This window comes from Pituophis catenifer, unplaced genomic scaffold, assembly GCF_029215685.1.
Source record: "Pituophis catenifer annectens isolate HBS135680 unplaced genomic scaffold, rPitCat1.0.hap2 SCAF_1, whole genome shotgun sequence".
In the NCBI taxonomy this organism is placed as follows: domain Eukaryota; kingdom Metazoa; phylum Chordata; class Lepidosauria; order Squamata; family Colubridae; genus Pituophis; species Pituophis catenifer.
The window spans coordinates 21,476,415-21,499,700 of NW_027256881.1; the positions used below are offsets into that span (position 1 = coordinate 21,476,415).

The 23,286-nt window shown below is 41.8% G+C and overlaps 1 protein-coding gene across 1 annotated transcript in view; it reads left to right on the forward strand.

Annotated features, from left to right (window-relative positions):
• Positions 1 to 4,364: 4,364 nt before the first annotated feature.
• LRRC75A (leucine rich repeat containing 75A) overlaps positions 4,365 to 23,286 on the forward strand; it is a 68,797-nt gene continuing 49,875 nt past the window's right edge. Inside the window, exon 1 of the mRNA XM_070932144.1 lies at positions 4,365 to 4,664. Within this exon, the coding sequence (XP_070788245.1) occupies positions 4,365 to 4,664 (300 nt within the window). The remainder of the gene's footprint in view (positions 4,665 to 23,286) is intronic.

Below are 23,286 nucleotides of genomic sequence, written 5' to 3' on the forward strand. Positions count from 1 at the left end.
GAGTGACAACCTCCTGATCCAGGAATTGGAGTAGCTGATGCATAAGATGGATTTATGTGAAGATCCCCCAAGACATGATTGCCACTTATCCTTCAAGAGGAACTGTGAGATTAGGAATGCCCTCAAAATGTATAGTAGATCTATTTGTGTAATTAATGATAAGGCCAATGGGGTGTACAACTACATTCAGAACCAACGATAGAAAATCCCTAGATCCAAGAGGCCTCAAAATTTACAGTTATTCAGTCTTGCTAACTTTGATTCTTAGTCTGTTCTTGATCAATACTCCTTGACATACCTAGAGAGTCTGGGTATATCTGATGTTATCTAACTTTATACCAATGACCTCATTCAGTGGTGTCATGTACTGTAGATGTTAAGTGGGCGCAGAGAGAATCAAACCCTGAGGAACCTGTACCCACAAAGCAAGGGTCAATGACTCTTATTTCTCCCCATACCATGAACATCTGGAATCAAGGTGGAGAAAAGGAAGCATATCATGTCTCCCACTCGTAAAATCAAGCACATCCAGAAGGAAACCATGACTGATTGTATCAAAGGTCACCAAGAAATCAAAAGAGGGCCAGGATGGCTATACAACCCCCACCCTAATCCCACCATAGGGATGATCAATATTGTTTTGGTCCTATACTCAGGCCTGAAACTCAACTGAAAGAGATCCAGAAAACCTTGAATTTAAAGCTCTCTGAAGCTGCAGCCTGCCCATTTTCTCCACAATCACACCCAAGGGAAAGCTGGAAACTGTTCAGAACTGATTTTCTAAGGAGGTAACCTCACTCAAGTATGAATTCACCATGACTAGATAACCTCCTGGGAGGCCTTGAGCAACCCACGAAGGATATGGATCTGATACACAAATGGCTACACTCAGTCTCAAGAATTCTGTTCATTCCTTGGGACAAATAGGCTAAACTCCTTTCAGATAACCACAGGATATGGATGGGTAGAGTTCAACTCAGAGTAAATCCAAACAACCTTATCCAATAGATTTCTCAAAAAGTCCTTTCAAAGGTCAAATGATCTGAACCACTCTTATCTAGGAAGAATGGGCTACCTTAAACAGGACTGCCAGAGAGCAATTTGTTGATGCAAATAGAGTGGAAAAATACCTAAGTTTTGCCTTTCTTATTTTCATTGTATAAACCTTAATAAAGTTTCTTTATCAATTCCTGGATGAATTTGCCCTTTTTCTTTCTCTAGAAGTGTTCTAGATGTCTTAATTTCACTAGGTTCCTTTGAAAACCAGGGGGAGAATCCTCTGGTATCCCGGAATTAATTTGGTATTAATGTTTTTATACCTCACTATAATTTCATAATTGGTTACATAGTTGTACTTGAACCTCAGAATACTGTCATAATTAAAATCTTAAAGGATCAAATATTCATTATGACATAACAGTTTATAATTGCAGTTTTGTGTCAGCGTCTGAGTATTTTGAGACGTTTCTTGCTGATTTTGAAAATAATTTCTGCAGGTACATTTGACATTAGAATGAGAAGATGCCAGAACTGGAAGCTTTTGTCCTATAAAGATGTATGTTTCATAAATATGAAATGTATGGTTATGTACCCATTAACACAGCTATTTTGTTTCCAAGGGCCAACACGGAAGTGGTTTGCCAGTGGCTTGTTCAGATGCCATTTTAATCTCTGTTTAACTAAGGTTGCTGAGTTTTATGTAATTCTCTTATCCTAGTCCAATACTGCTTTCTTTCTGACATTACTCAAGGTTGGCTACATCTTTGTTAGAGAAGAGGCAGAACCTGGGGGCAGAGTCAAGAGAGGAATCAGCCTGGAGTCCTTGTGTTCCCACAAGCAATCCAAGTCCAGCAGCCCCTGAATTCCATTAACTTATCTAACACCAATTTAGTTAGTTTACTAGATTCTTGTGTATAAGAATGAGCAATAAATTAGCTTAACTGGAACTTCACATATTGTCCTATTCTTCACGCCTGACAGGCTTGGCTTCATGAACAAATGTTGTAGGACAGATATTAACAGAGATGTCCATTCTGATAATTTTGATTGTCTCAGCTCTGTATAATTGGGAGCGTTGTTGGGTTGATTCAAATAATATTTCCCAGTGGAAAATCAATTCATAATATGTATACTGTTCATTATTTCAGGCTAGGAAAGTAAAAGGAGGTTCCATGGTATTTGGAATAGCATTTTTAAGTGAACCTCGGAGAAGCTGAAAATCTGTAACAAACTGAAGAGTAAGAGAAGTAATACTATAGTTAGAGCACTAAACCACACAGCAATGCTAAATGAACTCTTCTAAGACTAGTTAGAAGATTTTTTTTTAATTAAAAAACACCCTAATTTCTAGCTATTCAAATGGCAAATCACTTTTGAAATCTTGCAAGAAAACTGCAGAGACTTTGTCCAGGCAGTTCTGGGGAGTAAGGATTGACCCAATGGTTTCAAAAGGTTAAAGTGGGTGTTATGGTGGCTCACTGATTTGTAAGATTAAACTATTAAGTTAAAGACAAAGAATAGTAGACAATATTCTGAAGGAAAACTCTTTGGTTGTAACATCCAGAGTTATTTAAAGGGCCACAAATAGAACTTCTTAGTTTTAAGAGATAAGAAATAGCAATCTGCCCACAAAACTGATCTGATTTCAGGGAATTTCCCAGTCAAAGCTACCAGAGAAACTGATTGTAGTCAAGACGCCACGCACCCAACACTCAGGTTCTGAACAAAATTTATGGTGATGCGCACAGAATGGGTAGCCTGAGTTCAGTAGGCTAATCTAGGCTAAAACAAGTTTGGGTAATTTTGGTTAAGTTATCTTACAGGACACCAAAAATAGAATTTTTCATTGGCCAAGGGTGATTGGACACAAGGAATTTGTCTTGGTGCATACGCTCTCAGTGTACATAAAAGATACGTTCATCAAGAATTGTCTTAACAATTGAACCAAGCGGTTCAGCATAATGGGTCATGCAACGAAGTACCTATTTTTCTACAACTCAGGGTTAGTGGGTTTTCTGAATTCACTGGACCTAACCCAAAGTGCTTTTTCAAAAGGCAACTGGACTTTGTTCTTCCTTGAAGACGTTTGGCTTCTCATCCCAGAACCTTCTTCAGAACCGGACTTTTTGTTTTTCCTTGAAGCTTCTTCAATGGGATGAGAAGCCAAACGTCTTCCAGGAAAAACAAAAGTCCAGTTGCCTTTTGAAGAAGCACTTTGGGACAACCATGACCTGGATGACAGACAATCTCCATAGTCACCGGGCCTACTCAACGGACCACCTCTTGTCTTGAGGTCCCTTGACAGGCCGTTCCCCAAGACGATGAGAGATCACAACGTCCTTGCGACGTCAGAAGCCTCAACCTGTTTTGTTCCTTTTTTTAAAAAAATCGAAGGGCGGGGCTGGACAGAAGCCTCCGCTGCTCCAAACCAACCCGCCTCCCTTGCCAGCCCGATCCACACGGCGGGAAATTGGCTTCGGGTGGGGAGTTGGAGAGGCAGAGCGTGCAGCGGCTGTTCCAGACGGTACTTTTCGGAGACGGCGAGCGGCGCGCAGCCAGAAGGCATTTCGCTCGCTGGCGGCAAGAAGCGGAGCTGGGAACCTGCTCGGTCGCTCCCTCTCCCTCTCCTGCCTTCCCGCCGGCGATGTTTTTCGCCTCCTTTCGCGCCAGAGACGACGCGCGCTCTGCACGTGCTCAGAGAGACGCTCGTCACGTGCTCCCGGGCAAACCAGGAGGCGGTGGCTGTGCGTTTTCGCCCCCTTCGGCAGGCGGAGCGAGGAGGATCGCCAGAAGGACGGGCGCGCGCAGCCAGGCAGCCAGGCAGCAGGCAAGGCAGGCAGAGACGCGACCAGCCAGGAAGGGGTTGTGACTGGCCCAGCCCAGTTGCAGCTCGAGGCGGATCGTAGCGGAGGCGAAAGGAGGAGGGAGACGGCCTGGCTCGTTCGCCGTTGGCGGCTCGGAACGGCTGGGGCTGCGATTCCCCCTTCGGCCGGCCCGCGCATATCTCCTCCCGACTCCGGCGACGCCCATTCTGCGCTCGGTCCGGATGTGCAACAGTTTCCCTGAAGTTGCGCCCGGAGCTAGCAGGCGGGCGGGCGGGGGGTTCTTGAGCGAAAGGGTGGAAGGACGAGAGCAGCCAGGCTGGTAGGCAGCTCGCCCCGCGTGAAGAGCCAGAGAGGGCGTCCGTCCGTCCATCCCTCCCTCCCATCGGCTGTGCTGGCGGGAGATGCTCGGAGACGCCGTCCTTTCTGTCCTCTCCGCGCTGCGGCTGCTGCTCCCGTTAGCCTCTCTCTCTGGGCGGGAGCCGAGGATGTCCTCCTGAAGGCCGGGAGAGAGAGCGAGGAAGGCTGGGCTGTGGCTCCAGTATGGGCGCCAAACAGACCAAGGGTTGCTCGCTGCCCGGCTCTGCCGGTAGCGGTAGCAGCAGCAGCGGCAGCCCCCAGGGTCCCCTCTCCGCTGGCCGCCGACGGATTTTGCCTTCACGGGAGCGCGGAAACTTCTTGGCGTCTCTCGTAGTACGATCGAGTGAAAAGTTTGGCAAGGGGTCTGGCGGCGGCAGCCTCCCCCCGTACCATCGCCGGATCGTCCTGATCCAAGATATGCTGAGGATGGTGAAACAAGGCAGGCACGAGGAGGCGACTGATCTGCTGAAGTACCTGCGCCAGGTAAGAGGATGGGATCGCAGCTGGGATCTGGAAGGGAGGGGGGTAGCTGACATTCTCCAAGAACAATAGCAGATGTCTGGAATAGATGCATGTGCTGGACTTTACTTAGTTCCTGCTGGGCATATTGGGGATGCTTGGCTTCTTAGTATTTACTTAACCGAGAAAGCCAGAGAATTGTTCTAACCAACTAATGGAATTGGGGTTTGACCCACTGAAGTGGAGGAATTTGGAAATGAGAATTTAGGAGTGGGTTATGGTTAAGTTGGCATAGCTGCTGGCTGAGAGGTGTTAGCCAATGTGAACTTTATATCCTAAACTGGATGATTGATAAAGTTCTCCATTTGACTTTGAGCCAGGGCATAAACCAAGAGATACAGCTCTTGAAGGAATTTTCAGAGGGGATTTCAATGTCTGAGTGGAGAAGAGCTGGAGGTCCCTGAAAAGAATGTCTTCCACATTCTGTAAGATCAGAATACAATATTGTACCACAGTGAGCAAATAAAGAATACCTGTTTGTACATAAGTCTCTTCAAAGCAATCTTTGCACCCATTCAGCTCTCAGCTCTGTCACAGCACAGTCATTTTTTGCATTTTCTTGCTCTGCAGAGAAACTCAGGAGCTGACTGTGGTCTTTCTCCTGAAGGAGCCGGTCTCAGTTATGGTGAAACTCTTGCTAAGTCACCTTAGGAGATGAAATGATTCTCTTCAAAGTTGTGATAGAGTTCAGTTCTTTGACTAAACCAGTAAAAGTTGCAAACCAAGCTTTTCTGATGTCTAAAATCTATGGCACAATAAAGCATGGTTAAGCAAATTATAGCTCAGTCATTATTTTTTTACCATTGGTGGGGTTGGGATTCCCCTGGGAAGAATTGTATGGGAAACTTCCTGACTGGCATTTAAGGGCTGTGCAGAGATCCAGATTTGAAGGGAGAAGTGATTCAAAACATCAGTGGGTGCACACATGTAGCACCTGTTGGCAGCTTCTTAAAGGTGCTGTATTTTTTCCTGGGCTTACATGGCTCCCCTCCACAGCTGTTGCATGATTCAAGGAAAAGAGAACTTGAAGGGTTACCAAACAAACGCTACATGCATGTTTATGGGTCCTTTGGATTACCTTTTTTCTCTTCAAATCCAGACCTCTGCACGGCACTAAAAGCAATAATAAAGGAAGTGTCCAGATTTAGAGCATAACATTTTATTAGGCAGAAGGATGGGCTGAGAACAATTGGACTGCAGAATCTGCTCAATGAAACGCCTACATGTAACCTATCGATGTATATCAATTAACGGGGTATGTGAAAAGAGTAGCAAGGATTATTTGATTGACTTTGTTCTGCGTCTGACAGAAAGAAATTCTGGCACTCACTACTCTCTCTGATGCATTCAGGTTTTTCTCTCTTATCTAGATGTGTTGATTCATAGCATGCACATTTTTCTTCAGTAGCAAAGGTAGCCCGGTTTGATTTGCAAGTGTATATACAGGGGGGGGAAAAAGACTCTAATATGAAAGATTATTTGTATATTAGCTATAAAGATGGGGGGGATTGGAGGTCAGTGAATCTTATGCCGTACTTGCCAAGATCAAATGCAAATGCTGGTATAATTGTTTTCTGTTTTGCTTTGTTTTTTGCTACAGTATAGAGATTAACAACATGTTTAAATCCGCTGCCCGATGTTTCTTGGCAGTAATTGAATTACATTTGCTGAGAATTAATTAAAGGGAATCTGGACTGACCTAGTGAACCCTGTGGATTACTTGGCATATTTCCTTCCATCATTGCAGTGCACGGAGCCCCACAGGAGTACATTTCATTTAAGTTGGATTAATAAAATTAATTTCTCCTTTTTAAAATTAACCTCAGCCCCCCAAATTTATGGAAATTATCTTTTTTGCGTGCTGAGAATTCCCAGCTAGATACTGTTTCTCCCTCTCCTATTACAGTTTCCAGCTTTCCCCCAGAGCAGAAATTGTTTTTAATTTGTTATGTTCCTTTGGGAGATCTTAGCCAAAGGGTCACCAGCTTTAGCTGAATTGGATGTTCCAGAGAGGGAATATAAATGATAGTATTAACAAAATAATCTCTGTTCTGGTGGGAACCGTAATAACGGACAGTATCAGAGACATCCAAATCTCTTGATTGGCTATTAAAACCCCTTTCCGTGGGTGGTTTCTTGAGCTTAGCTTGGAAATTGCTCCTTAGGAAGACTTCTTATTTATCGAGTTTCTTCTAGGATAGATTTTCCCCCCCCTCCAGACTGCACTAAAATGCAAAAATAGGACTGAAGATTGGAAAAACAGTCTGAAAAAAGGCAATAAGAAAGCACTCCTACATTGTTATAGAAAACTACATGGATGTATCTGTGTTTTAGTCACTAGGCATCAAGTTCCATTTAAGGGAGTTTTTATTTTAGAATCATAAAAGCTGTAAAAAAAAATCCTAGAAAAATAACAGGCTGTTTAGAACTTGGGAAAACTATAACGCCCACTGCCCCAGAAGAACACTATGGTTTCCAAACCCCCAAAAAACATCTCAGAGGGCCCTTTCTTACTTTGGTTGGTTTCCACTGATTATTACAGCGGGCAGATATTTTGGTGTGTGATAAACATTTGCTCAGCTATGCTGATCTCAAGTCATGAAAGACTTATTGCACACCACCAATCAGAAATGAAATGTACTAGCCAAGACTTTGAGGAAAACTGACCATTGTGGGGATTGGATTGTGGGGTCCAATAGTTGGAAAGAGTATCATCAATGATTCTTCTTTGAGCCTAAGAATTACTTCCTTCTTCAGTCCTTATGCAAAAAACATAATCCCTTTCTTGGAGCCAGTTGCAGACTTGTGGTTTTCTTAATCTAAGGCTGTGAGAAATGTTTGAATAAGTGTGTTTCCTTTTATGAATTTTTATTACATGTATCTAACACCTTTTACCTTGAGAACTTGTTGTACATGAAAGTCCCTCTCATTTTACGGCAGGGTGGATTTGATTTAAATCGAGTTGATTTAAATCACAATTTAAATCACGATTTAAATCACTAGTAAAAAGGCTTGGTTTAAATCAACTCGATTTAAATCATAATTTTTAAAGAGCAACTGTCATCTCTGCTACTCCTTTGATCCACTGTTGACTCACCGATAGTCCCAGTGTTGCAGAATATACAGCCTCATGCTACATAACTAAGCTCCATTTCATGCTGAACTAAATTATTTATATATCTTAAATAGAAAACTATCTTACGATAGATTTTTACCCCAAAAGTTTTTTATTAAAATAAATTCGATTTAAATCAAAAAAATCTGATTTAAATAAAAAAATATATGATTTTTTTGATTTTTTTAAAAAAAATCTTTGATTTTTATCCACCCTGTTTTACGGTCATAACTATGGTGGGAGGTAGGTTGAACTGAGGGAAAATGACCAGTTCACTCACCCTTGTGAACTTTGCACTTGAATCTAGACTTCCTCCTTGTCTTTCAAGTCCAAATCTCCTGACACTTTAAACAGGGATCCTTAGACGGTGGATTCTATAGAAATACTTCTCTTTTCATTTCCAGTCTAGAGAAAAGAAGGACTAGGGGTGACATGATAGCAGTATTCCAGTATTTGAGGAGCTGCCACAAAGAAGGGGGGGTGGGTTTCAACTTATTTTCCAAAGCACTAGAAGCCAAGACAAGAAATAATTGATGGAATTATTTCCATCAAGGAGACAAGCAACCTGGAATTAAGGAGAAACTTCCTAAGAGTGAGGACCATTAACCAGTGGAACAGCTTGCCTTCAGAAGTTGTGGGTGCTTCATCACTGGAGGTTTTTAAGAAAAGACTAGACAGCCACCTGTCTGAAATAGTTTAGGGCAGGGGTCAGCAACCTGCGGCTCTGGAGCCGCATGTGGCTCTTTCACCCCTCTGCTGCGGCTCCCTGTCACTCCAAAATAAGTGTCACAATCGCCAATGTGCGACACCCGCCGGCACACGATTTATTGAGCTTTTCAACCCCTGGTAGGCCAACCATGGATAAATACAAGGAAAGAAAAGTTTCAGAAGAAAACCGAACTTGTAATTCAACTACATATGTTAATTTTGTGGCCGCTCAAGAAATAGTCAGGCACGGGAAGGGTTTTGTGGCTCCCGGTGTTTTCTTTTCTGTGGGAAACGGGTCCAAATGGCTCTTTGAGTGTTTAAGGTTGCAGACCCCTGACATAGGGTCTCCTGCTTGAACAAGGGGTTGGATTAGAAGACTTCCAAGATCCCTTCCAGCTCTATTCTGATTGATTGGGACCAGAACCAAGCCTTGGACTGTAACAGATGTGTTAATATTATTGCAACGAAGGCTAGGAAATAATAATAATAATAATAATAATAATAATAATAATAATAATAATAATAATAATAACAACAACAACAACAACACGTGTTAATAAAATACCTCCACGAGGGAGAGATGTTTGGGCATTTGCAGAGGGACTGTCATAGCGAATGGGGCCAGCTACAAAACATTCATTTTCCAGATGAGCACACTTCCCAAGAAGAGCACTAAGCTACAGGCATTCATCGGTTCTATTTTCTAAGAATTCCTGTGGGGGCCCAAATATCTGTTGGAAATAATGCTGGATGCAGGGACTTTACTTTGCAGTGTGCCAAATTTCCATTTCTTTGAAACTGAACTATTTAAGAAAGAAATAATTTGGAGCAAGGAGCTTAGCAAATACCATAGAAGCTGACTGTGGGCAAATTGGTGCCCATACGCTTAAGTTGCTTTCTCCTCACCTTAGCTGTTTAAAATTCAAAGTATATGTGTCTATGAATGGGGGGTTGGGAGTATCTTTTAATCTTATTTTATTCTTCAGCCCCCCCAGTTGCAGCAAACTCCATACACAGATGCCCCTTGCAAAGTCCTTTTCCATTTATAGAGTGGCCATGCAGCTCCTATAATTTGGTTTTATGGTTCCTGGTGTTTTGATTGTTGCTTGGAAGGAATAGTCCCCAGTTGGAAAAACTCTTTCATGTATTGCAGATCTTCTTATACCTGCGGTGATTGCATTAAATTATTACTGATTACAGCACAGCAGTTTGCCAACGTCGTATTTGAAATCTCACCTCTGTATTCAGTGCTCTTCAAATGCTGTTAGTGACACAGGCTAGCTACAGAATTATTTGCTTTATTTGTTGGAGAGTCCAAGGTGTGGAATGTTCAAAAGTTTGCAAAAATTGGCCCACCCATGTGAAGTAGCACCCTTAGAAGCAGTTGGCCCACTTATTCTCAATTTTTGCTAATAAACTGGGCAATGTCTATTCCAAATGCTAGGACAAATGTTCTTTCTAAGGTGTTAAACCTGACACGGTGGCTGCTGCAGGTTACTTCCTTCTCTCATCTCTTGGGTAGGCAAGAGTTTAAAAGGCCCAGCCCAGAGCATGTACTATGAAAGTTGGAAAGCCTGTATACCAGAGGTGGGTTTCCGCAGTTCTGACCAGTTCTGGAGAACCGGTAGCGGAAATTTTGAGTAGTTCGGAGAACCGGTAGTAACAATTCTGACTGGCCCCACCCCCATCTCTTCTCTACCTCCCGAGTCTCAGCTGATTAGGAGGAAATGGGTATTTTGCAGTATCCTTCCCCTGGAGTGGGGAGGGAATGGGGATTTTGCAGTATCCTTCCCCTGAAGTGGGGAGGGAATGGAGATTTTACAGTATCCTTCCCCTGAAGTGGGGAGGGAATGGAGATTTTACAGTATCCTTCCCCTGGAGTGGGGAGGGAATGGGGATTTTGCAGTATCCTTCCCCTGAAGTGGGGAGGGAATGGAGATTTTACAGTATCCTTCCCCTGCCATGCCCACCAAGCCACACCCACAGAACCTGTAGTAAAAAAATTTGAAACCCACCACTGCTGTATACCGTTGTACAAATTTGCCCTTTGTCAGATCAGATGACAATGAAATATTAATTCTTAATAAAGTGACGGGGCAGTGAGCAAGAGACTGCATAAAAATAATTAAAGGGGAGGAAAGGAATTTTTGTGGGTTTTATTCCATTTTGCAATTACATAATGTGAGACACAGCAGGGAAATCCCATCATCCAGATGCCTGTCGCAAGATGCTACACCATCTTGTGCATTAATTCTTTGTGTTCTTGGGAAGAAATGCTGATTTGGCGGGGGGGGGGGGCAGAGATCAGAAACCCAGCTTGCCTGTTGCTAGGTGGACTGATTTTCTACCAGCCCATTCATCGGTCGTGTGAAAGTGAAAGCATTTGAAAGCTCTTAGAGGAGTATAAGAGAGGATCAAGATGGAGAGAAAGCCAACGATGGAACCATTGAAGCCTCAAGGAACAAAAGGATCAGGCACTTAAACGAGTCAAATAATAAAGGAACGATGCTGTGGAAGAGACAGGAACAAATGTCTGTTCCAGGAGAAGGATTCAGAATTCAACCTAAGTGAAGAAATAATAGGAGCAAAGCTTTGAGATGAGCGGTGATTTCAGATGTACATATATTCACATTCTGTAGCTAGACTTGCAGCCATTTGTGCTGTGAGGATTTATGTTTAACGCATAGCCCTATTGCTCAGCAAACCCACAAGTACAAATGCTAGCCTTGAGGATTATACTGCAAGCCATAGAGGGCATAATGTGAGTTTTCAGTTCAGCTCTGGAGGATGCAGCAATTCACAAGGAAAACAGTGGCAAGTTGAACATTAGTCAGGAACTGTTTGGTGTGGGTGTGCTGTCTGGACAGATTGTACAATTTTTCTTCCTTCCTTGGAAGTTTTTCATGGAAACTATTTTATCTCCCTATCCCCTTATGTTTCTACAAGGAAATGCGTAATATAGAATGGGTAACTATAACCTACATGAGCATAGAATCATAAGACTGGAAGGGACTTCGGAAGTCTTCTAGTCCAACCTCCTGCTCAAGGCAGGAGACCTTATATCATCTCAATCAAATGGTTGTCCAGTCCATTCTTGAAAACTAGGGGAGGCAAGCTTCTCTATCCATTAATTGTTCTCACTGTCAGGAAATTTCTCCTTAGTTCTAGGTTGGATATCTCTTTAACAAGCTCCCACTCATTCTTGTTCTGTCCTCTGGTAACCCTCTTCTGTGGGAGCCCTCTCTTCTCTGCTGTGGCGGTCCCTCAAGTACTGAAAGACAGCTATTATGTCACCCCAATCCTTCTCTTTGATAGGCTACACATACCTAGCTCCCACAGCTGCTCATCATACGATTTAGCCTCCAGACCTCTTATCATCTTTGTTGCTCTTCTCTGCACATCTCCTAGGACAGGGGTGTCAAACTTGATTTCATTGAGGGCTGCATCAGCGGGTGAAATCCAGCAGGTTCTGACAGGTTCTGGAGAACCGGTAGCGGAAATTTTGAGTAGTTCGGAGAACCGGCAAGTACCACCTCTGGCTGGCTCCAGAGTGGGGTGGCAATGGAGATTTTGCAATAACCTTCCCCCAGGAGTGGGGAAGGAATGGGGATTTTGCAGTATCCTTCCCCTGGAGTGGAGTGAGAATGGAGATGTTGCAATATCCTTCCCCTGCCACGCCCACCAAGCCACTCCCACAGAACCGGTAAGGAAAAATTTTGAATTTCACCCCTGTGCATCAGGGTTGTGTTTGACCTTGGGGGCCGGGGTGGGTGTGGCCAGGGTGGGAGTGGCCGGCTTGCTGTCACTCGTGTTGGGGGCACCTGTGGTGGCCCGAGTGCTCTGCCAGTGAAAACAGGCTCCCAAGCTCCGTTTTCAGCTGTGACAGCCTCCTGCAACCCTCTGCCAGCAAAAATGGGGGAGAGGCAGTGGTGGGATTCAGCCAGTTCGCATCACTTTGGGAGAACCGGATGTTAACTTTCTGAACAGTTTGGTGAAGTGGTTGTTGGAAGAAATCATTAGGGCAGAGAACCGTTGTTAAATTATTTGAATCCCACCACTGGGGAGAGGGATGTGTAGGATGAACTGTGTTATTTTGTCATTCTGTACATTTTTACAGACAATCTTATTTTCTGCAGCAAAGTCTGAACCATCGTTTGGGAACCAACTCTGAATTGAAATTTTCATGTATTAGATTTAGAAACCATTTTTCGTTCAGGTGTACATTGTAGTCCTTCCTCATATTTTTCCACACAACAAAAAATCTCTGAGAGAGCTGATTACTCAGTGTGGTTCTGTGGCCTGAAGGTGGACTACAACCTACCAGTAGTTCTTTCTGCAATTTGTCTGACACCTGAACATGCACTGGCTGTTTTGAGTAGACATGTAGAAATGCTACATTAAGAGCAGAAAGTTTAGGCTTCCAATCCAAAATTTGGTACATGTAGATTAAAAATGGTATTGAGAGATTCATCTGAGACATATTTTGATTCTACAGGATGGTGAAAGTCTCTCAGAAGCATCTTAGATGGATTATATCATTTAATAAAAACACCATCAAAAATCTAGTCTGTTACCATAGAACAGTGTTCAGAAGTCCAGTAAGGAACCACTTACATATTGTGATCAAGAAACTAGGTATATATGTCTGTATAGTCACCTGAAGAGAAGTTCAAATTGTGAGCATATGTACCTTGTATATATCACCTATACATTTAATGAAAACTTGCCAATTAAGATAAGGGCAAGGAAACTCATAAATTAAAGGATAGCAGCATTCTGTCAGCAACATCCAAGCAAGAAAAACAGATCTACATAATTGGATCTGCTGCTAGAATAAAGAGATAAAGAGGGACATGGGGAAGTTCCCCCTTTTCTTTCAAGAATTTTGTTTTCCAAATTTAGAAATTTGAGAAAGTATTGGCAGAAAATCTATGTAAAGTTCTTTTCTCCCTCTGTAGCCTATGAATGATATTGGAGTTATATATACTCTTAAGTGGGTAGAACTAACTAATTAACTACTGTGTTTTCCCGAAAATAAGACCTCCCTGGATACTAAGCCCTCCCCCGAAAATAAGCCCTCCCTGAAAATAGTTAGGGTTAGGGAGACAAAGCTGGAAATCAGGTAAAACGGCAAGAGGATCCCTGTCTTGCTCCACGCGCCCCAAAATAATAAGACCTCCCCGAAAATAAGGCCAAGTGCTTATTTCGGGGTTCAAAAAAATATAAGACAGGGTCTTATTTTGGGGAAAACACGTTATAAATTAATTTTGCAATTCTGGAGATCATTTCTTTTCACTTAATATATTTTCCTGGGAATAAATCCAGTAGAACTAAACAAGACATAATAATGAGTAAAAGATTGGCCTACTAAGTATTTACTTGAATTATTTTCTAAGTAGGAGTGATAATGCAATTTTATCTGTTGTGTCATGAATTATTTTTTATGTAATAAGTAATAAAAATCAAATTTAGGTTTGTAACTATATTTTCATATCCTCTCCTCAAATTCTGTCTTTCTAAAAGTGCTTGGTATCCTTCTTCCACCCACTCCTTTTCTCCCTAGTGCCAAAATATCAGAATATCAGCTGAACAAACTGAACCTACTTTGCCTGGATGCCATAACAGAGAATAAGGGGGATCTGGTGGAATTTCTTAGTCCCTTAAAAAAAAGGTTCTGCTAAAGTCACCAATTGACCTGGATAAAGATCCATGAAAGGATCTTTCTCCTAGAAAATTGCCCGCCAGTTCCTCCCCCACCCCCACCCCCTAACATATAACAGACCTCTCGGGCTTCCTATTTTATCCAGTTTTTTTCACTGGTGCCCAAAAAACTGCCTTTCCACTCCTGGATCTACAATGCAAGAAACAACTTCCCTCCATGTTTCTAAAGAGGTAGCTGTATTTGTTTATTGCTGCAGTCTCTGTGTCTCCCCTCCCCCCCGCAAACCCAAAGTCTTGGAGCATCATAGCAAATAAATTTATTTTCATGCAAGCTTTTAAGGATCGCAGTCCATTCTTATCAGATCAGCGAGTGAAGTTGTGTGAATGAGATTTTACCTGTTACTCATCTGTGTCCATTCCTTTGTTCTCAATGCCTGTGGGAGGAATCGGCAGTGATAAAATATGGACCACTTCTTTCGGCAGGCCAGAAAGAATCAGTGTAGGGAAGAATTTATATTTCCGAGCTGTCTGCTTGTATCTGGAAGTAATATAATCCCAGAACGGAATGGACCATATGCCTTTTTCTACGTCAGATCTAAATCTGCTTTAATAAACATTCTGCTAAACTCTACTACTCTCTGCCTTCCATGGCATGTTCATTGTTCAGCTATAAGCAGCAGCTCTTACTAAGGAAGTCCTTGATGATAAAATGATTTGGGATTGTAATGAAATATGATACAATCTCCACCCTCAGGTGGGAGAGCCCCGGTAGCGATGGAGGCAGGTGGTTTGGAGAACCGGTAGCAAAAATCCCTCTCCCCCCCTGCATTGCCCAGCTGAGCCGCGCAATCATCAGAGGCTTTTTTTTCTTTTTAAAAGCATTTTTTTCTACAACCTCTTTGGCCGAAAAAATGCTTTTAAAAGTAAAAAAAAAAAAAAGCATCTGATGATCTTTGGCCGAAGAGGTTATAGAAAAAATGTTTTTAAAAAGAAAAAAAAGCCTCTGCCGATCAGGCAAGTCAGCTGGGATCGGCAGAGGCTTTAAAAGCATTTTTTTTACAACCTCTTCAGCCGAAGAGGTTGTAGAAAAAATGGTTTTAAAAGTTAAAAAAAAAAAAAGTTGGCCACGCCCACTCAGTCATATTACCCCACCACCACCAAGCCACGCCCACAGAACCGGTAGTAACAAATTTTACATTTCAAAAGAAGGGTCAAGCTAGTAAATAGCAGGGGATACAGTTAGGCTGCACAACATGCTTAATTGGGTCAGGTAGAGCCTAGACATTTTCACACAAAATGTTAAACATAACGTTATTATTGGTGATTGCTATGTTTGTGGCTTAATGTATTGCTCAGATGTTCACTTTGTGAGGTTACGGCTTAGGAACCTATTTCAGTAATGTAAATGAGTGGGTGGTATGAATACAATCATTGTTATGTCCAGCTACTGTAATCTGAAGTGGTGGTCATAACTTTTTTCAGGTCATAATCAGGTTTTTAAAAGCATTTTGGGGAGCTCCAAGCATGTTCCAAAAACTACAAGGAAAACTGGAGGACTTTGGTTCTCTAATTGGCCTTTGGGCACTCAATATGACTAGAGTGAAACATAGAAAACTTGGGGACGAATTGGAGCTAACCTTTTTCAGGAAATTAGAGATTAAGTAAATGTTCCTCTTAGGCTACCATTGATTGGGAGGATTCCTTTGAGAAGTTTCAAGAGTCCTTGAGCCACCTTCATTTGCACTTCCTGCTTCCTGTTGGTTTGTGCAGTGGGGTAGCAACACCGTCTGCCACCTGGCAACTTCTGATTTTGCTGTGTGTATGTGTGTCCGTCCAAAATACGTTCTTCCCTGTCTCATATGACGTGGCTTGTTACCATGAATTCTCTGATATCCTTGCTCTGCATTATATCTGTGATAATACATCTATGCCTCCTATGGAAACAAATCTGAGTCTTTTAGTATTGGTGGGAAAGTTCTGTTTGCCCTCATCTACCTTCCACTTTGTCCTATATGATTTCAGAAAGAGCTGTTGAGGCTGTTGGAAGAAACCACAAGGCCTGGTTTCTGGCTTCTTTGGCTCAATTATCCTGAAGAGTTTGTATAACTAACAATTATGTCTTTGTTCAGAGTTATTTCAGAGATAAGGCCAATGTGCTTTTCCTCCCCAGGCACTAGATCAAATAAGTGACCCAAAATGAAAGTCTTTCAAATGGAAGATTAAAAAGAAAAGCAAACTTTGAGAGGGGGAAAAATGCAAACATCCAGTAAAGATTGTATTTGAGTGTTTGCATTTCTGTGCATGTGCACACACACACACACACACACACACACACACACACACACACACACCACTCCCCCACACAGACATACAATAAACACACAGACATACACATAAACTAGCACAACAACAGTGGCGTGCAGTAAATAACAAGCTTGCAGAATGAGTAATAATTTGACAAAAACTCTGAACTGGGCACAGGGGAATCAGAGGCTGTAACCTGGTACATTCCAGGCTAAGCCACAAGCCTGGCTTGTTGTGTCATCCAAATGTACCCACCACAAACACACCTATCCCTCTAGAATTGGTTACTATTCTCCTCCTGTCCTAAAGCCCTTTATATATGGAATGATTCTGCTCTGTCTTGTAGGAAGTTAGCACCCACCCCTTCCCTAGAAGAATGAAATATTTTAGGAAATATTAAAAAGGCAGAATATTATATTTCCCTGGTTGAGAAATGGAGAAACATGTTTTAAAGACAAGCAGCTCCTACCTTCCTGCCCCCCCTTTGTCAATGGATCATCATCTGCAACACAATAGCACCCATCTAGCAACAGAAACTAACACAATAGGACCCATCTAGCAACAGAAACTCACCACATGGCACCTGGGAAGATTATATCAGCCAGGAAGGCTAGCTAAGACCCCCACCCCCTGGGAGTCTGACAACCAATCAGGATACTCTTCCTGGGCCCCAGGAAGTTCAAAGCCAGAGAGGGCATAAAACCAAGGCACGCTCAGCATCTCTGCCCTTTTCTGTTCAGGAAGTCAAGCCATATGATCCTGTCCACCATTAAACCATCTTTCCAAGCAGTCTCCATGTTTCCAGTGTCTTTTTCCCCACTTGGAGCTGAACCCAGAAGGATAATTCTTCTAACAGCCTCTAAACATCTAATTTAAAAAAAGGACCAGAATGAGATTTTCTGTTATATCCATGTTGTGATCTCTAGGAAGTTAATCATATGTTTTAAAGTTTAAGATGTTCTTACGAGAAAGTCAGTGAATCAGGTTCCAAATGTAATTCCCTCTAGCAAATAAATGCATGCATAACTTTGAGATTCTTTGTTTTCTTGCATCCCCTCTTCCACTCCATATATTAGTGGAAGTCCTGAAATGTTGCTGAGTGAATTTTTTGGCAATTGAAAATACTCTGGGTTAATTCATTAAACCTGAATTTAGTAAACAGGCTATCAGATCTGCTACTGAGAAAGTCATCTGTAGGACCAGTTAAGTTTTCAGTCTAGAATTTCTAACAGTTCACTCAGCCACTTCATTTGCATTCACTGATATAGTCAGAAACCTAATTCATATTACATTCTAATCATGTATACTCTTGGTGTGAATATGCAGATCCTGGTGTGATGTGGCGTGGCATGACTCATCTATTGTGAACATTCTCAACCTGCGATACTCTCCAAATGTGTGGTTTTCAACTCCAAGAATTCCCTCTCAACACAGTCATTGCTGAGTATGTTGGGAGTTGAAACCCATGTACAGTATATGGCAGGTGCTCAAGCTGAGAAAGCCTGTGTTATCCCCTAGTAGTGTTAATTATTGTTAAGAAGCCATTATGACATGTAAACTTGGCTAAAAGTTGGCTGTCTGATATCGATTCAACAAGCTGGTTTTAAGATATATTCCAGAAAAATAAATTTGCTAGTTTTATGTTCTCTAATTTTATATCCTTTTTCATAAGACATAATTCTTCCAGAACAAACTCGGATATTGAATGTAATGTGTAATAATAAAACAAGATGGGCCTCCTAATCTGATATGAAAGAGATGTTTCACTTTAATCCTGAAGCGAGCTGTTGCTAATACAGACATTGTGCCTATTCTTATCTATTAGGCACTGTAGAATTTGTAGATTTTTTATAAAAAGGCAAAAGAACTACTGAAAAGCTTTTTCCCCCTTTGTTTTAACCAAAGCCATGGAATTTTATTTATTATTCGCCAACTTTATATTCCACTTTTCTTCCAGGAGCTGAAGGCAGTTTATATAGAGACATTCCTTCTTTTTATTTTATTTGATTACCATAAAAGTGACCCTGTGAGATAGGCTGATTGAGAAAGAGTGATTGGCTCAATCACCCAGTGAGTTTTCATGGCTGAGGATGGATTTAAACCAGTCCAGTCCAATCCCTCACTGGGCAATGTTTTGCCGGCTGGGGGTTTCTCTTAATATTTATTAGGAGCCCAATTATGTAAATTGGGTGGTGATGGGAATGGGGATGTTCCTTTCGGGGTTTTTTTAAGATTATGTTGTACCTAATACATCTTTTTCATTAGAGATTTATGTCCTTCTGGATTTAAAATGATGAGAACTTGTGACACCAATATTCACCACTAATGGTCACGGGAGGATATACCTTCTTCATCCTTGTTATACAAGTTGTCATATGAGAGCTGCTTTTTCCCAATCTAGCAGCCGAAAAGCCAGTTTACTCCCTGGTGCTTAAGAAGCACTTAAAGGTCATGATGACTGAAGTGGTTTTATGAATATGTTCTTACGTCTTTTCCCACAGTTCAGAGCATTTGGTTGTTGACTTGCGTGAGAAAAAAATCAAAAGTCTTCAACAGTCTGTTGCATCAGAGATAATTAATTTAATGGAACAGAACAGAACAGAATTCTTTATTGGCCAAGTGTGATTGGACCCAAAAGGAATTTGTCTGCGGTGCATAAGCTCTCAGTGTACATGCAAGCAACCTGATAAATCATGATCATAATCATAAAATACAATCCTAAATCATAAGATACAACACTCAGTGATAGTCGTAGGAGAGTACATAAAGCAATCAACATAAATCATAAGGTGCAAACAATAAAGTTATAGTCATAACATGCTAAAGGATAGGTAATAGGAAAGATGAGAAGGATAATAGTAATATAGCCCTACTAGGTGGTTTAACATCCTAGCCTAGAGCATTGTTGTGTGAATTAGTTGTTTAGTGGAGTGATGGCATGGGGGAAAAACTTTCCTTGCATCTAGTTATTTTGGCGTGCAATGCCTTATAGTGTCATCTTGAGAGAAGAAGTTGAAACAGTTTATGTCCAGGATATGAGGGGTCTATAGATATTTTCTCAGCCCTCTTTCTGGTTTGTGCAGTATACAGGTCCTCAATGGAAGGCAGGCTGATTGCAATTGTTTGGCACAGTTTCAGTCTTAGATGGCAGGCCACTGCTTCGTATTACAGTAGCTGCCCTTTTCATAGTTTTGGCCATTTCTCTTGGTGTCGTTTCCACACTTCTCCAACACTATGTTCCCATGCGTAGCTGTTGTATAGTATTTATGTTAGGAGCATCTACTGGATTGAAACGATAAACAAAGTTGTTTATTTATATCTGATTTATACACCGCCTTTCTGCTCTGGTAAGCACTCAGTATGAATGCTTGCCAAAGCATGATTAGCTATTATGGAAGTAACCATCATACATCTACCATAATACTGAGCAGCTGGTGAACATTGGAAAGCTTGGTACAATTGGTGTCCTTTATTGAACTTCTGTTTTATGTTTCTGATTGACAATTTAGCTATCCCAAATTTGTGAGGAAAGTCATTACTTGTGTATGTAGAAAGACAGGGTGCAATTAAGCTTGACTCCCTTGGAATTTAATTAAAGGCATGTTTTAAAGTGTCTTAGTGTCCTTCAGAGTAGCCCAGCTTCAGCGTTTCCTGTTAAAGTGCCCTCCCATCTATGATTTTGTTTCCTAAATGCCATTTTAATTTAATTATATGCCTAAGTTATGTGTCTGCTCAGGCATTTAAAAATTTGTGGGATGAAAATTTGACTCTCTGTTGTCGTGTAATTGTTTTGGAAGCTTTGAAACAGCTCAAAAGAAATTAATGAAAGAGACAGTTTAGGAAACATTATCTCTAACTTTGTTTTCTTTCAGCATTCAGTTTGTGTTCAGTACCACACAATCCTTATAAGTTCTTCTAATTATAAGCCTGGATGTGCTTTGAACAATAATATTTGTCTTCTCAGAATAGATTTTCCAATCTAACTTGATGGGCTGGTCATCTGAGATTTCAATTTTTTAAAAGGTTTTCTTTCTGATAATAGAGAGATGTACTGTTGCAGCTTGCCAAATTATAGAGTTGTTACTCCTTTTTTTTATTTGTGATCCTCTGATTTGTTTTATTTTGTTATTATTTATTAATTAAATACATTTCTATCCCACTGCATTAAAAAAGACCCTCGGTGAGTTGCATAGACTATAAAAAGACAACTTAAAACATACATACACAGTAACATCATTACACTGAAACTTCAGAAATAACAGCAGTAAAAAAGTAGTCCCAAAGCAAAAGCAATAGTAAAGACAATACAAGTAAAAATTAAACATGACATCATAAAATCAGGGGAAGACACTGAAACAATTCCCTCTGCAATAGTTTTTGAACCATTAACAAAGAGTGGGCTGGTCTAATCTCCACCAAGAGGATGTTCTCCAGCATCAGTGCTGCAAAAGAAAAACACTACCTTCTCACTTCAGCTCCTCTCATCTTGAAAATGTGAGATTTGTAACAGTTTCTCCTGTTTGATCTGATCAGTTGGGCTGATACTGATTGTTGTAGGTGGTCTTGCGGATATCTTGGTACCAAGTCATAAAGAATTTCATAGGTCAAAAATTGTATCTGGAAACCAATTGGCAACCAATGCAGGATCTGCAAAACTAGAATTATGTGTCCCCAATGCCAGGAACCAGAAAGTTTATGATCCATTCAGTGTTGGATCAATTGCAATTATCAAGTAGTCTTCAAGGACAGCTTCAAGTAGAGTACAAGTAGTCCTCAACTTAGAACAGCTCATTTAGTGACCGCTCAAAGTTACAACGGCACTGAAAAATGTGACTTATGCTGTGACCGAGGCCCAAGTAGTGATTACCAAACACAATTCAGTCCTCAACAAACTTATTTTATTAAAACAGCTGAGCTGAGAATGAATTAATTCTCAGCTTAGTCCGAAACAGAATTCTTAATAACCAGTCCATCGGCCTTATCACCAACCTTTGATGTCTTTGGTAACCTGCCAAAGGCTTTTCTTGGCAAAAACCCCACAAAGTTCAAGAGACGCTGACAAGAAGCATGGGAATCAACATTGTTTTTCTACAAAGAACCCAACGGCTCGTTGCTGCTCTTTTAAGCCTTATGAGAGTGGCCAATCATCTTCTGGCCTTACTCCCAAGTTGTCCTTTTTTCTTCAGCTGCTCTTGTCTTCTGGCAGCTCTTCGCATGCGTGCACTAGGAACAGGCTTCTCCTGTTCCTCTGCCTCTCTGCTGTCCGCCCCTGGAGGCTCCGGAGTCCGCACATCGCTCCCAGATGGCCCTGGCCCCATCTCTGCCTCCGACGCAGAGCCCTCGTCCGGGTCTTCCCCTGACTCAAGATCTGGCCCATTGTCTTCCCCAGCCTCCTCACTGTCCGATTCCGCTGCCAGGTCCGCAGCCTGCTGGTGGACCACAACAACTTTGCAGCATCCCCATGATCATGTGATCAAAATTCAAATGCTTGGCAACGGGTTCATTTTTATGACTGTTGCTGTATCCCAAGGTCATGTGATCACCTTTGCGATCTTCTGACAAGCAAAGTCAACGGGGAAACCAGATTCACTTAACAACTGGGTTATTAACTTATCCGCTGCAGGAATTAACTTAACAACTTTGGAAGAAAAGGTTGTAAAAAGGGGCAAAACTCACTTAACAAATGTCTCACTTAACAACAGAAATTTTGAGCTGAATTGTGGTTGCAAGTTGAGGACTACCTGTACATTGCAGTAGTCTAGCTGGGTTAGATGGGTGATGAGGGCAAGAGGTCAGGCATAAGAAATTGGGAGTCATGGTTAGATGTTAGAGGATTAGAAGTTTATTCCATGCATCCTCAAAACAAGAATCTGAACTACCAATGATCAAGTCAAATTGGCAGTAAACGGAATTCAAAGAGGGCTGGACTCTTTTTTGTGTGTGCAAAAAGACTCCAAATTGATAACATGCTTGATCCATCTCTTGGCCTCAGCCTCGTCATCTCCTACACATGAGTCACTGTAGGGTCCTCTCGCCCAGTACTGTCAAAACTGGTACTTCAGCAAAACTGGACATAGGCCCTTCTGGGAATCACTTCACCTTGCTGGTTCAGTGGGAGCCATGAGTCTAGAAGAAACCTCAGTTTGTGAACCTACTTCTTCAAGGGTAAACATTGTCCATCTAGGAACAACAGTTGCTGCATCTCAGTGTAAAATTAGCAATTTATCACGGATCAGTTTCATTCTGTTTTCTCTCTTCCAGACCCTGAAAGTTTCTAAATATCAGAAAAGAACTTGGACAGTGTCTTTCATGGTCTGGAGTAGCAATATAGGGTTGGGTGAAATCAGCACACTGTTGTTGCCAGATCTCAAACTGTGGAATGACCTCTCTCAGCGGCTTCATATAAACCTTAAAAAGTAGAGGAGAGAAAACCAATCCTTGAGACAACCTGTAGGTCAAGTGAGGTGGGCTGACCTCTCCCTAATCTTCTCCCCCTGACAGCAGGAGCTTTCTACTCCTTCCACCTTAATGGTCAGATGACTCTTCACTTTCAACAAGAGCCTTGGTAGTACAGTGGTCTAAGGCACCCTGTTATTAAGCTGGTTATTAAGACCAGATGCCTGCAATTACTGCAGGTTCGAATCTCGCCAAAGCTCAAGGTTGACTCAGCCTTCCATCCTTTCTAAGGTAGGTAAATTGAGGACCCAGTTGTGGGGGCAATAAGCTGACTTTGTATAAATACACAAAAGAATGAAGGCTATTGCTTAGCGCATTGTAAGCCGCCCTGAGTCTCCAGAG